At 31.5% G+C, this 17114-nt stretch overlaps 2 protein-coding genes across 10 annotated transcripts in view; one reads left to right on the top strand and one right to left on the bottom strand.

Moving 5' to 3' along the window:
* Positions 1-446: 446 nt before the first annotated feature.
* Positions 447-15974, bottom strand: LOC129953334 (TAR DNA-binding protein 43-like). Of its 7 annotated transcripts, none has more exons than XM_056066445.1 (7): positions 15833-15974; positions 5927-6201; positions 5558-5868; positions 4270-4477; positions 3520-4211; positions 2797-2943; positions 447-1197 (listed from the first exon to the last, which is right to left on the bottom strand). In XM_056066445.1, the coding sequence occupies exons 2-7, from the start codon at positions 6165-6167 to the stop codon at positions 1120-1122; spliced, it is 1677 nt and encodes a 558-aa protein (XP_055922420.1). In that variant the 5' UTR covers positions 6168-6201; positions 15833-15974; the 3' UTR covers positions 447-1119. The 7 variants fall into 7 exon arrangements, with proteins under 7 accessions (XP_055922420.1, XP_055922419.1, XP_055922416.1 ...); XM_056066444.1 differs by lacking the exon at positions 15833-15974 and adding an exon at positions 8838-8960; XM_056066441.1 differs by lacking the exon at positions 15833-15974 and adding an exon at positions 8543-8895.
* Positions 15434-17114, top strand: part of LOC129953335 (ras-related protein Rap1) — a 35557-nt gene continuing 33876 nt past the window's right edge. Inside the window, exon 1 of one of the 3 annotated variants that reach the window (XM_056066450.1) lies at positions 15434-15701. The gene's annotated coding sequence lies outside the window, so the exon portion shown is untranslated. Of the gene's footprint in view, positions 15706-15962; positions 16138-17114 lie in introns of those variants that run through there. The other 2 variants (XM_056066449.1, XM_056066447.1) reach the window with 2 other exon arrangements.

The following is a 17114-nucleotide window of genomic DNA, read 5'->3' as shown; positions in this document are numbered from 1 at the left end:
GAAATTCCTTTTTGGCTTACAGTTTGTCGATAAGAACTTGCTGCGTGCTTACTCTTTCAATCATCTTTTTTACCATCCTGGTGTTTTATTTAGAGCGGTGCAACTATTGTTTATCATTTGAGATGGGCAGGACGATTTCTTCCGTCTATAACTCTTCATGTACATTTTCAAATCCAAGTTTTAAAACGAGAAGAAAACTGTACGTAGTTTAATATTAACAAAATAGTTACAATAATGAAGATGAGAGTTTTCTACTTACTCAATTTAAAACTTTATTTGTATCAATTATTATCATTTATTTGTAATAATCCAAACTTTTTTTTTGGTTGGCCACCCAGCATTAAGCAACCAACATATTATAAAACACTTTTGCAGTATTTTAATCTTGTTATTGTTTGCAAAGCGTCTAAAGAAAAATCTTTATCTTCAAATAAATAAAAACTTGGTTTTGTAGTTATATACTTAAGTTTATTTCCAAGAACATTATTTAGGGAATTTAAATTTCTTTTCAATCAAGAACATTATTAAGTTAATTCATCATCATTATCAACCAGAATGTATAACATTTTTTTTTGCAACTTAAGATGTGCTTGTCATAAGTAATTAACTGATTTAATTCTCTCTCTTCATATTAATTAGTATTTTAAAAAGTTGCATGTTAATTTTTTTAAGTTACCGACATTTGTAAGATTTTCCAACTGTAAGATTTGCAAAACTGGATTCACTGTATAGTGCATTATTTCCTATCTTGCACCTATCATAAAAAAAGAGATAATCTACTGCGAACCACTCGATACAAATTTAAAATGTATTATTATATGACATTTAAGAAATTTTTGAACGAAACCATACAATGTTAAGCTTATTTTAACTAGGAAAATATTTATTTTCCTTGAAGAATTTACTCATAGAAAATATGAGAAAAGAAAAACTGTTGTACTTCAAAATTAAAAAAAAAAAGTAGTTTTGAAGACTTTAAAAAGTATCCAATATTCTATTATACATATTTCACTTTTAATTATGTTTTGTTAAATTCTAGAAATCATGTAAAACATTTTATGATAAAAAAGCCAGAAAGTTTTGATAATAAAAACTGAAGTACATCGTCCTTAGGGAAACTCATATCATATTAGGTTTTTGATCCTGCACGTCTGTATTTGATGTATTATTTTTCCGTGGCCAACTCTGATGATTTCCCTGTAAATAAAATTGTTTAGTTTGTCTGTTTTTAATAATATTTTTCAAGCATATATTAAATTGAATTTTAAATTCAAATAATACAAAAATAATGTTTTTGTAACATGCATACAAAATAAAATAGATATCATGCAGCACTTCTTCTTGGTACTTTCAGTGGGGCATTAATCGCTCGATCTTGGAGGCAACTCTATAGGCCCTAGTGGCGAGATATTGCGCCCAACAAAAATGTCCGTCAATTGATTGTCTTGCAAACCGAACCATTTTTTTAAAAATAAATGTGCACAATTTGCAATCGTTGTTTAGGATTAAGTCTGTTCATTATGAAACGGCAAACCAAACTGTGCAGTTGGGCCACATATAAAAGGCATAATAATAAATACATATGTATGTAAATGAAATTAAAAAAAATGAAGGATATATTTTTTTTTTATTTTGCTGGATATGTTCAATTCTATCAGAAGAAATTGGTGTTAATGCAAGTTTATGTATCTACATAGTAGAGAAAATCATCTAAGTGGGTAGATATTTAGATTTATAGTTTTGGAATTACATTTCTTCGGTCATTTGCTTGTATGGGGATGAGACATTGGTATAAGATTAATTGTGCTAAATCTTCTTGGTCTCCCTTCATTTTTGAATCAGTGTAAATTTGCAATTCTGTTATTTTATTGGAATCCTATTATTTGTATTTGAGATAGAAATTTTAAATACGTTTTTCGATATAATTTTTTAAAGGTGTATGGAAAAAAAAGCAATTTTTATCGAATAATGCAAAGAAAAAACGATGAAAATAAAAACTTAATCATCAATCAATTGGCACAAAATCGTCTATAAGTTGATGTTAAGAAGTTAATGAACCGCTTCCTATTAACGAAAGTTAGATTGGTCATAAATAATATTCAAGCAAAAATGTATAAATTTAAATGTCGTTAATTCACTAAGTAGCTAATATTATTTTTTTTTATTGTGTATCAGGTTCATTGTATAATATATTTTAAATAAAAGTCCTCGAGACCTTAATGGAAAACCTCTTATTTCGCCTAAGCTAAATCATATAAAGGTCGCACCTTAATGGATACTAACACTAGAAATGCACAATTTATACCATTAGAAATATCAGATAGCATCTTATATGCTTTAAGGTATAACAGCATTCCAAAGAAAAGGCATATTGAGTACTTGGAATAGGTTGAATTCAATATGACGCCAACTTTCATTTAATACGAAACTCATACCTCCTAAATTAGGAGGCATTCTCTTTCTGTCATGAAAAAGTGCAAAGACTTATTTCATTGCAAATAAGTTTCCAATGTATTACAATGTATTTGTAATTTTGTATTGAAAAAATTTAGTTTTGTTATTTTTGGGCAAAATCCTATATTTTTCAAATAGTAAATAGTTACGCCTGGATTTTATTAATTCAGATTTGAAAAATAAATTGTCTTATGCCGTATTTCCACTGGACACCTTATTATCTACAGATATTTCTTGAATAATAATACAACGAAATACATTTAAAATATATCTTGCTGATAAAATAAATATGGTAAAAGATAGTTACATTATAATTCATTAGATGACGTTTCTGCTTCTTACCTGCTGCGTATCGTTACTAACAGCAGCAGTCGTTGAGCTTTGTCCGCTACTACTATTTCCACCACCACCTTGTGTCATCCATGATAAAAAACTTCCTTGATTTCCAGCCCCACTCTGGCTATTCTGCCCACCACCACCGCCAAATCCCTATTAAAAAAGAACACATTAAATTTATATTTTCTTAAAATGGGCTCACCAGATAGCAACGATAGATTTTCTTATTCTTATGCTTACTTCAGGAACTATGTTAGGAAATTATGTATGATATCAAATTATCAAAATATTTAATTTGGTTTTTATTTCATCTCACATCGTTTGCTTACGAATAGAGTATAAACTATCAAAATAGATATGAAAATTTGACTCAGTTAATAAAATTCAAGATTAATTTGGTTATGATGAAATTTATCACTTCAGAGCGAAAGCACTTCGTCACACTGTTGTAAACTTGAGTACCCTATTTTGAGTGGCACTTAAATCCTAAGTTCACTTTCAGCTTTTGGTATTACTCAAACGGGATTATAAGCCACAAAAATAAAATTTGGGCTTTGTGAAATTCAAACCGACGCTGTTATTCCAATAAAGTGCTTTTCCAAACACAATTACTTGAAATAAAATTCATAACAAAACCAGAATTAATTTTATATTGCATATCAACGAAGTATTTCTCTTTTTCATCTATCGTTTTTATCGGGTCACCTTCTATATTTATAAAGTAATTACTTGGTCTTGTGACTGATTCTGTAGATTGCCAATTAGACCCCATTGATTAAGAGCAGCTGCAACTATAGCTGGATTCATGGAAATCTGATTCAAATTTAATCCGACTCCAAGGGGATTATTAAGACTTTGCCCTTGATTAGATGGATTTTGACCTTGTGGATTTATTCCCAAGGCTTGTAAATTGGGCATGTCCAAGTTGCCACGGTTTTGATTATTCCATCCTCCATTGTGTTGTTGTGGTGGTATAGCTTGACCTTGCATATAAACATTACCGGAACCACTACCACGAATTGGTGGGTTGTATGCTTGTAAAGCGTTATCTTGTCTACTTGATGTTGGATTTGATGTTGCAACTAAGCCACCCCCATTTGCACCACCACCTATGGAACCATTTCCCAGGCCAGACATGCCGATGTTAGAGCCATTAAGTCCATTTCCCATCATACCGCCGTTATTTGAACCCCCAAGACCATGACCAGCCCCTAAACCGCTGCCTCCGTTCATATTACTTCCATAGCCATTATTGTGAGTGCCACGTTGTCCGTGTTGTGTTAAGCCATGAACATTGGCTGCTCCATGGTTGCCATTTCCACCATATCTATTGTAGTTGTTATAATTGCCTGGATTTCCACCACTATTATTTCGAATTTGTTCAGTTTTTGGTGCTGCATTTGAAACATGCACGGATATACCTATAAAAAAAAATAAATAATTACTTACATATGTCAAGTTTTTACTGTATTGTTTTACCTTTTACGATATGGTCTTCTCCGCATAAGGATTGAGCAACATCTGGATCCAAAAAAGTAACAAAGCTAAATGCGCGAAAAGGCTTTGGTATAAATACATCTGTTACTTCGCCAAACTTTGAAAAATATTCACGTAAATCCTCGGCGGTCATGTCTTCAGTGCAACGCCCAACGAATACTTTACAAGGTACTTGATGCACCATTCCTTGCTGTTGTGGTTTGTTTTTTTGTGTCGGAAAAGACATAAAATTTGAAATAATTACAAACCTTATAATTTATGAATTTTACTTGTTGCTTAGTGTTATGTTTTTTTTTTAACTTTTTTAATAATAATCAATAAAATTGTAATATACGGAAAAATTAATCTTGTAAAAATGAACTTTATTTGTAACCATGACAGGAGATCAACTTCTTTAATGACGACTGTCAATAAATTTGTCACGACGGTTCGCGATACCAACAGGAATTTTCTTTACGATAAAAAAAAACAAAGTTTTCAAGTGTGTTTTTTTTAATTAATTTTGGTGAAAAATTTATAAATTAATATCGAAAATCAAGGCATGTATAATATTTTAAGTACAAAACTATTTGTATATGCAAGTCTTTTTCGGAGGAGCTGAAGTATACATAATTATAAACAATTTTTCACTTTTTTTAATATTATTGTTTTATAATATGCACAACTCAAAGTTTAATTTAAGGGTAGGTAGAACAATCTTGCATTTCAAGAGTTTGCCCGAGTTTCTCACCCGAAAAATTAGAGCCTTTAAAAAATCGATCCTCACTAAAAAATATTTAAATTATTTCAGATGACCCTAATTCCATCTTTTGTATGACCAGAAAACAGCTCTTTAGTTGGTGAAAACCTGAAGATTTAGGTACAAAACTTATGCTTACAACAAAGTGTCCTATATTATTGTGAAAAAAAACTTTTGTTAAAAGAATAAATCTATTGTTGCAGTTACATTATCAAAAATGTTGCTCTCGTTGGTTTTAAAAATAATCCAGGTGTTCGATCACGAGGTCTAAACATAACATGGCAAAAAATAGACAAAACCGCGAAGTAAGGCCAACATCATTAATAAGTAAGAACAAATCAGATATACCCGATTCAACGCAAGGTCTTCTTCCATTCAAATGACAAAGCTACTTGAATGTTCCCTTTTTGTTGGCAAATATAATATCTAAAGCCAGTAAGAGTCAAGCTTTTTAAATGCATAATTTAGCATAAAAGGAAATTATGTTGCGTGACCATTGAAAACGATATTTGGCTAAAAACTTTGACTTACCTTCGAATTAGGTACTTTAACTTCACACCATCTGCCATCAATCAAATGACGAGTCGATAAAACACGTTTCTGTGCTTCATAGTAAGCAAATCGAACAAAACCAAATCCTTTAGATTGACCCGAATCAACGTCTTTTTTTACTTGAGCCATTAAAACATCGCCGAACTCTTCAAAATGTTCACGTAGACTATCTTCTGTAGTTTTCCATGGCAATCCAAGCACAATCAAATCTGTGCAACGTGCTCGCGATTCAACACGTTTTGTTTTTGCTGTTGAATTTTCTAAGTTATCATCACTTTTTCGTTTGTTCTCTAGTTAAATGTAAAAATGATCAATACATTGAATGGGTTAATCAAAAACAATTTTTACCTTTAGGAAAAACACAGAAAAAGATTTGAGTACCCCACCCACCATCCGTAGTTGGTGGAAAGAAACGTCCTTCGTTCAATCGAACTCCACGGACAGCTTTCGTATCTTCATTTCGATATTTGAGTCCACACGATCCGGGATATTGGGCCTGTACAGTTGATTGTAATAAAGTGCCATCTTCCTCTGTTGGTAGCTCAATCGGTTCATCTCCTTCATCCTCTGCAACTTGTACAAAATCCATTGTTGATTCTTCTTCTTTTTATTGTGCTTGAGAACTAATAACAAAAAAAAAGAACATTGTTAAACACAGCAAAAACAGATTTGTTTTATAAGAAACTTGAACAAAAAATTAAAAACACTCTCTGAACACACGTTTAGCAATATGAAATAATATATTTATATCCCATTGCAAAGCATATACGAACATCAAACAAAGTTTTCCAAGAATCATACCAAGAATATATTTTATATATATTTCACAACAATCAAGAGGAAAAAATAGTTTCAGAACATACAGTTGCGGTTTAAAATGTAGCAGTGATTTTTCACACATATTGAATTTTTATCTTCATTTTAAAATTTTGTATTTCATTATATTTATTTAAGGATAACTATACTTGTTTTACTTTAGATCGAACAATAACAATATTACGTGAAGTGTAAGGCTATTACTTCTTACCATCATTTAATTTCAAGATATTCGAATCGAAAATCAATTTTCTTGTAGTTCTAATATTTTAGTATTTTCTAAAGGTTTTTACTTTCTGTTAGAAACCGTCTATTCGATTTGTCTAAAACTAATACCAGACGTCAAAATCGTTATTTCTCGTTGCATATTTTTCTTGGACGGGCTGAATCCGACATGGTACATCTGAAAAGGAAGAATATAGTCCAGATTTCAGATGGATCCATAAAGATAGGAGAGCCTTTCGAAGGTTTAACAAAATCAACTCAGTCCTTGGAACCGCCAAAAGGCTGATCGCAGCCAAAAAGTTCCTTAGCACCATTAAGGATTCGTCTCAGTCCAAACTCAAATCCTGCACAAACGAAAAGTTAGACAGGGATGCCAAAACTAGTATGCTTCTATAGAGTGTGTCCCTGTGATGCCGTCATATACGGTATTAAAATAGATTAAAGATGGTAAGTGTAGATTTGATATTCTTGGGGTTTTTCTAGCATTTGTGGTAATGTGAATATTTGATCTACTTTTAGTTTAAAACCACACTGATAAGGACCTATCAGGCTGTTACCGATGGGTTTTAGACGTTCGCATATTACGGCATTAATCTAAACTTGGTGCAGTTTAGATGTTCTCCTTATTTCAGTACACTCTATAGGTACTACTTCGAAATATAACGTCTTACACACGTTCATACAGAGCATCGCTTGAAGTTACCTTATTCACAATTAGCACATTTTACCGCCGTTTTTATGGAATGCAAATTGTAACTTTGAATCGTCCCAAAAAACTATGTACAAAAAATATAAGTAAAGTAAATGATTTTACTCTGACTTAGCTTTAAACAAAAAAATTTCGACAGTCGTTTAAAGCGTAATCGTTTCAAAGCATACGAATTTAGTAAATTTTTCAAAAGAATTTCATAGAAAATACTTTGTTGTTTGCAAGAAAATATTATTTTAGAATATATGTTTAAAGCAACATGTTGTTATATATGCTTTAAATTTATGTCGAGATTTAGTAAGATACAAATTATTGAATTTATGAAATTGTTCAGCTTATACAGTCTTGGTGGTTCAACCAAACAATTTATTTTAAAATGCTTTAAATTATTTTCAGAATTCACTTTTTCACATACAACACATGCATAAATAAGATTGATTTTGAAATTTCTTCTGATTTTTGTTCAGTATTTTTTTTTTTTGGGAATTTCTTTGATTTTAGCCCTCAAATGCAAAAAGTACTTTGCATATACCCAAACTCGCACATACTCCAAATCCTATAGTGATTCCAAGCAGTTGGGTTGCAGCAGTGCAGCTGGCCCCTTAACATACTTAACTGTTAGTACGCCGTACTATCAATCAAAAATAACTTGTTTGAGGCTTAAAAAATGAAATACTAAAAAAGTAGGGTTTAGTCCAAAAAAGAAAATATTTTTTTAAGACTAAAGGTGTTTTCTCGCCTTAACATTTAAAACATGTTCTATTGAGTTCCTACCTACTTGAAAAAAAAAAATTTAGAAGGAAAGTCGTCCCCAAAAGCTTTTCAACAACACAAATATAATAAAATAATATATTACTTTAATATTCAATTATGACTACTAAATTACATTCAGTTATCTCTCTTCAAATTTCTTTAGATAAATATAAGTTTATGTATTTTCAAAAGTGTAAGAAAATGCTTTCATTGTATTACATACACGCTTTATCAAGATAAAACAACTCGTAAAACAAATCAAATTATACCATAATAGCAACGCGGTAGAATTTAAGCTGCTGCACGAGCAATTTCTTTGTTTTATGTATAACGTATAAATATTTTAATCATATACTTTAAAGACAAAAATGATAATTAAAAAAAAGTCTGAAACAAAATGTCTGCTCAAGGACAATAAAAAATATGATTATAAAAATAAGAATTTAAAAATCCTTCTCTACTTGCATTCACTCTTTCAGATATTTTTTATCTTTTTTTTTTCTTGAGAATCACACTTCAATTTCAACAAATATTCGCATTCGGCACAAGTTTCTTTAATGAATATTTTTAAAAGGATTACAATTTTTTGTTAATGTCCTGGTGTTCATAGTTTGGTTTCAAAATAAATTAAAAGGAAATGGATACACGTCTCAATATTTCAAATCGCGTATTCTTTAATCTTTACAAATCAAAAATTGATTTTTCGGTGAAAAACCAATTATACTTCAGTTAAAGGCAGGGCAGAATATAACACACTTATTTTAGTACAACAAAGGCGAGGCAATAAGACGCTCTTCTAAAATGTGAAACAGAAACTATGAATTCAGAAGATTGTGGTATTTTCTTCCTCTAGAGCCTAAAATTTCAAATTGTTAATGGCAGACGTTAAACCTGAGCTGTCAGTACGGTTAGCATCCACGCAAAAGGTGTATGCCACGCACACATAGAAGTCTGGGATCTATTGAACTTAAAAAACAATTAGCGCCATTAGAAGCTGGCAAAGCTTATAATAGTTTGACTGTGTCCGAATTATGTTAAAAGGTTAGTAATATTTGCTTACCCGATAAAATTTTTACGTTTTATAAACATGGTATAAAATTAAGCTATCTACACTGTGAAATGAGTCGACTTTTTAAAATATTGCTTTGATTGAAATTCTTTCAAAATAAATAATAATTACCCTGAAAAATAATTTTCTCATGTTATTGATATTTATAAAATCCAGCAAAAAATGTTTTAAATATTATTCTCGATATCTACATACAAAACCACTATGGCGAAATAGTTCATAAAGACCTAGTGATTTACAACTCGCAATCATCTGTGTGCGCGAGTAATGTCAGGGATTTAGCAGACCTACAGATTGTATGCCAATTATGTCAATTCCTCGTAAGAGGCAATAACCTGCATAGTTAAGGATTGAACCCAAGCCCTTACGCATGGCAGTGCTTTACACTAAGCATCAAATAACAATAAGGCACAAAAATTCAAAAACATAAAATTAATGAAAATTGACATAGTACACTTTACCGTTTATCTATTTGACGTTTGTTGCTCTTATAGATTTCCTTTCTGCTTTCTTTCGTAATGGCTTTATTTTTTTAACAGGAAACATATTCGTTAACATTTTGAATTACTCGTTTTCGAATGCTTTAGTTGCGATTAAGCTAAAATTACATAAATATTTTTTAAAAGAAAATATTGAAATATTAAAATATAAAAAGACTACAACGAAACGAAAACAAAAGAAAACTGTCAAATAAAATCCATTACTCAGGTTTCGACGTGTGAAGCTCATGCGGAATGTAATAGAATAATAAAGCAGATATAAAGATGGTGTATGAAGCTATATTAATGTGTTTTTGCAGGTAGTTTCATTGTGCAAAAAGGTTATATTTAGACCACGAATACTGAACGACTTATTTTTGGAGGATTCTAATTGTCGTACTGGAAAACTTTTCGAAAAGGGTCTGAGAGTTATGAAATGGCAAGAAAACGATTGCATTGAAATAAAATAAAAAGAGATACTGATTTCGCTCATCGCTAAGGCTAGAAGTTGTCGAGGGAATAATCAAATAAATAAGAATATTGCAATTGGCATTTACTTCACTTTAAAATTTTTAATCCTTAGAAGCTGGTTAGCTCCGTTTCGTATCGACGCAGCAGCTAAAGTACAAGGTCAACTTTATGTTACTAAGGGGACAAACTAAGTCACTTCTTACACTTTTATTTAAGTTTCACCAAGTGAATAAATGCTTTGTTTGTAGCTTGTACAACGAAAAAGATGAAACTCAAATTCATAAAGAAGATACATGCTGAAGGAGGTTTCGAAATTAAAAATTTTGTTAGCAATATCCAAAAAGTTCAACTGTGACGGCTAAAGTTCCAGTTAAGTTGAGCACCTTATAGGATTTCTACGACATATTTGGACTTCAAGGTTGTAGCACAAATAATCATATACAGGGGAACTACTATGTAACTCGATTCTACTGTGATTCTATTCGAAACTCATTTCCGATTCTAATTTCAAATCGTACTACGTATGAATAAGTTATTTTCAATATAGACATACATAATATATATGTTGTAGAATATTTGAACGCATTCTTAAAGAAAAATATATACTTTTGTTTAAGTTTTGTTAAGAACTATCGTCTTTCTAAAGAAGGATTTATGTTCTTACTTAGCACCATATCATCCGACATGACTACTCGCAGAAGACAAAATGCGGTTCCGGTTATCATTAAGTTGTCAGCAATATTGAAGTTTTTGCCAATAGGAGGTTAACAAAACTAAAGCGGTGGTGACAAGAACGCTGGATTTGTACAACAAACCATGTCAAAAATACTTGCCAAAGTTTTGACTTCAATCGAAAGAGTCATGTGCCCGTTTATGATGAATTTTCAAATAAATGAGGAAGTGAAACGAAAGTCCAAACACTTTTTTTGGCAAAATTCATTAATTCCCGGTGTAATTGGGGTGGTAGATGGAACTGATATTCAACATTTTCCTTACACTTTGACAAAAAAAAAAAACTTTGCTCGCAAACACATTTTATGTAGAATGATTATTTTCAATTTTGATTTGTTTTGAATTACACTTTCGAGTTATTTAGTTCCTCGTTTATTCGAAAGTTCATATGAATAAAGTTGGCACTACTAGAACTATTCGATTCTCGTTGGTTCGAAAGTATTCAAATAGATACATAGTTCCAATTTTTCGAATTCGAGTAATTTCATTGTAGAATCGAATACTATGTAAGTAGGACCCCAGATGTCTCATCCCCATACAAAAAATTAACTAAGAAATTGTATTAGCTGACAAAACTACAAAATTTGAAGAATCGAGAGCGACAACTTACAAAGTTTGAATGAAAATCTTCTTTATGAATGTCTCCTTATAAATATTGTAGCACATAGAATTTTACTTATATCTTTTTCTCTCAGGTTATTTAGGCTGCTGCACTCATTTCCTTGATTTGTTTACTTTTTTTTCTTTGTGTTCCTACTTTTGTTGTGTGTATATTGTTATTGTATTTCTGTATACATTCTCTGGCGGGTGCATAGAGGAAATATATTATCTAGAGCCCGACTTAATGGGTTTGCTCTCTTTCGGCCTACAAGTTAAGTTCAAAGGATTTTGCCCGTTACCATTAGCATGTGTTCGTTATCCCGTGCATTTCTTATAGAAAAGTCCAAACTCTATGGCAACTCAGGCAAGTATTTTGTATATTTTATTTCTCTTAACAAAATAATATCAATTTTTTCATCGTCAGATACTGCCCATTGTGTTTGTATGTACTTCTCAACGGCCATAGCTGCCGCAGGCGTTGAGGTGGAGGTGTCACCATCTCTACCAATAGTCAAACGTATTAAATGCAACAGCACCACCAAGTCAATGATGCAAATGGAGGTTTTGTCATTCACAACCGCAACCGCTAACGCCCTTCTCCCAGCAGCTAAGTGTTGGTGTTGAAACGACATAACAGCAGCAGTGGCCAACTCGGCCTATTTATCAGCTGCCAGGAAATAATATGCAAGCCACTTAAAAAAAAAACGACGCAACAGCGTGCGGACATCAATTGTGTAAGTACGTATCCTAGTCAACTCGCTTAATGTTCATCTTCTAGGTATAAAGAGTACTACCAGTAGGTAGTAAGAAAAAAAGAATACAATCGGGGGAAAACCCAAACAAAATTTCCAACATTGACTGTATATTAAGTGAGTTCAAATATTAAATCTAAAACGAATCCATTCATTTTACTCCTAAGGATTGTACTGGCTTAACGGTGGCAATCATTCGGAGGCAATTGGGCTAGCCTGACAAGAATCCCTAAAAGGTCAAACAGATACTAACAGATACTAACGATGCCGGCGAGTTTGGCGTTACCAAATTGGCCTTACTACCAGTATCCTAAAATATCTTCTAAGGGCAACGAGATGTGTTGAACTATTTTAATCTTTAAGACTCGATTGCACTGTTTAAATTCAATCTTTAAATATTTACTTTGTAAATCAATTAACAACTCTACTCTAACTGCGGTTTAAATTCAAGGTGTTTATTCAAGTTATATTTTTGCTACATTTCTCGTACAAGCGGTACTTTAATTCTAAGAGAATTGACTGGAAGGCCACAGTTGTAATTGGAGTTGTTTTTTTGATTTGTTTTGCTTTGCAATGGTTGGCAGAACCTTTCTCTGCCACTCCGATCTCAATCACAGCACAGCACACACGGTATATGGTAAATGTATCATAGATTTTGAACATTTTACGAATTAATTGACGTATACTCAAACCAGGGAATATTATTTCCTGAACAGTAATGTTCGGTATTGACGCCAAACCGGAACTCTAGTTCAAATTTGCTGAACATTTGCTTTATCTGACAGCTCAACAGCTATAAAAAAGTCAACAAACAAAATAAATTTGCATTTGGAGGGATAACCATTGTTTATTAGAAAAAGTTAAAAAGTAAGTCATTGAAATATACATCAAATAATTTTACAATTTTTTCTTGAAAACGTTTTATTTTCGTAGAACAGAATACGAGTTTCCAATAACTCCTCATAGTTTACAGAACTCCGTAGATTGAGCTCCAGGAACCAACAACGTCTCTTAGTCTGCTCTGCTCATGCTCCATAAGCTAAACATACTCAGATAGGCTGCATAAGCTACTTCCGCAAACATAAAAATTTTTCGATTTCAAAATTCATATCTTTTACTCAACGAAAAATCAAAACAAAATTTTAATAACAAATGCCAGTGGCTTAAGACGGAAGTGTCATTTTATAAATGTCATATTAGAAATGACATTCAGAGCTACCTCGAAGCAGGCCCATCGTAACCCAGACGACGACAATGCTGAAGCATGTTTGTGTTTGTGCGTCTACAGAAAAACATTTATGATAGTGTGACTCGGCAACAAAAACACTCTATATAGTGTTTTTGCCAAAGACACTCCATATCTCGTACGTTCCTCCCTTCAACATCAATTTGTTTATATTGTTGTATTTGTAATTTTGTCATTGGGTCCATTCGATGCGATGTATTTACTTGTTTTGACAGTTGTTGTTGTTTTTTTTATTAAGTTGTGTTTTGAGGATTTTAGATTTTCTTAATTGAGGTGATGTCACACTGTTTTGTATTTTTTTACTTAAATTATAGTGAAATTGTTAAACTTGTTCACTTCTTTGAAATTATCAAAATACTTTTTTGGAATAATCATATCGAAAAAATGTATTAGAACATTCAAAAAAGATAATTTTTGAGACGTGTAATTTTTCCTGGATCAGAACTCTTAATAATACAATTAAAATTTAAAAAAAAAAACAATTTTTAACATTTTTGCTAACATTTTTTCAAGTTTTCGTACTAGACATTTGCTGTATTATGTAAAATAATACAGCTAATGTATTGTTCAGACAATTATTACTTTTTTTGGAAAGTTTATTCTACTGAGTACACACCTTTAAATGTAGTAAAGTTACAAAATAATAATTTATTGCCACTTTCGATCAAAAAGACCTCTAGGTCACTAAGTGCCGCCCTTAAGAATCACGGAAATAGTGCTACATGTTTTATATCCAAAGATTCCACCTACTAAAGTATGTATGTAAGTTGGGTTTGGTGAAACAAATTGTATTTAATTTTTAAACGCCATCTCTTGTTTCATAGTCCCAACAAGCATTTTTGTTTCAGAAAGAAGTTCTTGTAATAACGCTAAAAATGTTAGCTACAACTGTGTCTGAAATACTTCGCCAATATTACTTCATTCTTCTTTAAACATATAAATTTAAACAAATTATAACGAATAAGAAAGAAAAATAATTTATTTTTATAAGTTACCATTACATTTAGAATTGCACATTTTGAAACAACTTAAGAACATGATATTTTTGTGACTAATTTGTTCTTATAAGCATTACATCAGTTGTATTTTCAAGTTTATTACCTTCAAAACACATATACGAAACAATAAAACAAAATACAATCCATTTTTCAACCCATCCGATTACATTTATTATCGCTATATTCTGCATTAGATTTAATAAATTTTTTCTTATCAACCAATGTTGCAACAAAATTGTCCATTTTATGTCAGGTAAGCACTATACCATTTTCTCATCAATTCGTTGAAAGTGACTTAAGAAGTGGTGAATTTACTATAGCAGTAGTGAATTGATAAAAGCAGTTGGGAATTGAGATTTGCTTGTAGGTAAACCAGAATGACAGATTGGTTTCTGGTCTTTATATAGAGTGTCTTTGGTTTTTGCTTGGTAAGTTACGTTAATACGTCTCATTCTCACCTCTTATTCCAAATGTTGGCGTGGTAAATTTAGTTGCAAAAATCGATGATATATTCTGCCTAACCCTTTTAGGTCATCTTTATTATATGATTCACGTTCATTTTTGCAAAGACACTCTTTATCCCCGTTCACATATGTAATCATTTAAGTTTTAGGGCTAGTCTCCTCGATTATAGTTAGACCCGCTTAAAAACTATTTTATGGAACAACGCAAAAAGTACACGTCAATTTTTCTCTGTTAAGAGAGAGTCTGAGTCAGAAATTGCATCCCATTCAATATTTCATGTTATTGTTTAAGGACATGCATTAAACCATGCTCAGTGAAGGAAGAATATTAAGTTGCTTTATTCGTATAGAGATCATATGTGTAAATGTATTCATTTTTCTCTGAGATCCCATTGCAACTCTGAGTATATGCAGCGGCAACACTGGGCCTTTCCTTTCCATGGATTATTTCATAGTCGTGTCCGTGTGTGCGGCAGTGTCAAATAGGTCGTATCTCGTATTCGTATCATATTATCACACAATTGCATTATAGTAGGTAACGTAGGATTATTCAATTGTTCTGAGTCCGTGAACTTTATAAAATAGTAAAAAAAAAAACAAATTCATTGACATTTTTCGCTCACACAGTATACAAGTAATAATTTAACCATAAAAGTATTAGTCAACGAAGTATTTCCGATAAAACGTTTTTCCACTTTGCTTCGTGTTCTATCTCTTTTTCTATTAAACTTAAACATAATATTTTTGACATCTCTTTGGACAACTCTCTATTTTAGTGCCTTCTTTAGGATTGTGTGGCATTTGTGTATGTAAGTAAGTGATTCATCAATTATTAATGTACTTATTGGAAAGTACTTTTTCTTTGATTGCTCGTTTTTTTATCAATTTAGAAGCGTATTTTTGTCTATACAAAAACTAAACCTTGTTTTTTTCAACTTACCATTTAAAACGGGATTAGATTAGAAATAGAAAACATTGTTTAAAAATTGTAGTTCTTTTTAAGAGTTCCGTTATATATATTAATCTCAAAATTAACAAACCAGAGAAGAATTACTTTATTTCCACCATATTTATCAGTGAAGATGCAAAAGCGAAAGAAATATAACTAATGGTTGAGTGTATAATTATTGGTGTCAAACGATAATACAAATGTTACATTGGAAAATTTTTCGTTTTTATTTTGTATAATCAGAAAACTCGATGGAAGTCGAAGTAATAACCAAATAACAGGAAAAACTTAATTGGGTGAGATTACAAAAAAATAAACGAAGTTGATTTCAATTTAAAATTTTTCAAAAAATCTTAAAATTCTTTGTCTCAAATATTTTTTTTTATTTTAGCTTTGGGTGAACATATGTCTTCTTCCTTCTTACTCAATTGCCTCTTGGTTGTGTTGTTATCTATTCGTTCTCGCATTTACTTGTTGACATGTTTGCTATTTTTTTTTAAATTTATAATTGTTCCCACAAATTTGTAAACATAAAAGAAGGAGTAATAGACAACTCATCGATGGAAATTCTTATTTAAGTTATTAAATATTGAGAAAAGTTGTGCGAAAAATTTGTTTATCACCGATGTTTCAACAGGAGTTTTTCTTATTCAGCTTAAAGCAAATCTGTCAGAAACAATCTGTGCTTCTATTTTGTAAGGCCAGGCCCATCACAACACTTGGTATGTTTCTTTTTTCGATCAGAGCTTTCTTGTTACACACTTAGTAGAGCAGTAAAATATGTTTTTTGTTCTTTGCAGAGAATTGAGTAATCCCTGTCTATGCCACCTTAATTTAAAAAAAAAAATGCGGGTACTGCCTCTTGCGAGGAATTGACAAATACTTCAAGAGTAATTCTTGTCATGAAAAAGTGCTTTCTCAAATTAGCCTTTCGGATTCAGCCTAAAATTGTAGGTCCTTTCCATTCCTGGCAACAGTACTCGCGCACAGGAATGGTTGAGAGTTGTAAGTCATTAGGCCCTGGTTTCCAACGGACTGTTGCGCCACCCAATTTATTTAGAGAACTGAGCTGTCAAAAAAGATCTGTGTTTCTTTTTTAGCTCCGACACATCAGAACTTTCGGGTTGTCAGTTTTTATTTTTACAATTACAATTATATGACCGAACTAATGGAATAGAGACGTGTCCTGCTAACTTCACTTTTAATTGTGCCAAAAATGGATATCGAAAAATAATGTAGACATTTAATTTCATGGTTTCATAATTTTTATTTT

The sequence above is a fragment of the Eupeodes corollae genome, chromosome X (genome assembly GCF_945859685.1).
Source record: "Eupeodes corollae chromosome X, idEupCoro1.1, whole genome shotgun sequence".
NCBI classification, from domain to species: Eukaryota; Metazoa; Arthropoda; class Insecta; order Diptera; family Syrphidae; genus Eupeodes; species Eupeodes corollae.
The sequence above is the reverse complement of the archived record's forward strand: the minus strand, read 5'-3'. Positions and strand labels throughout refer to the sequence as shown.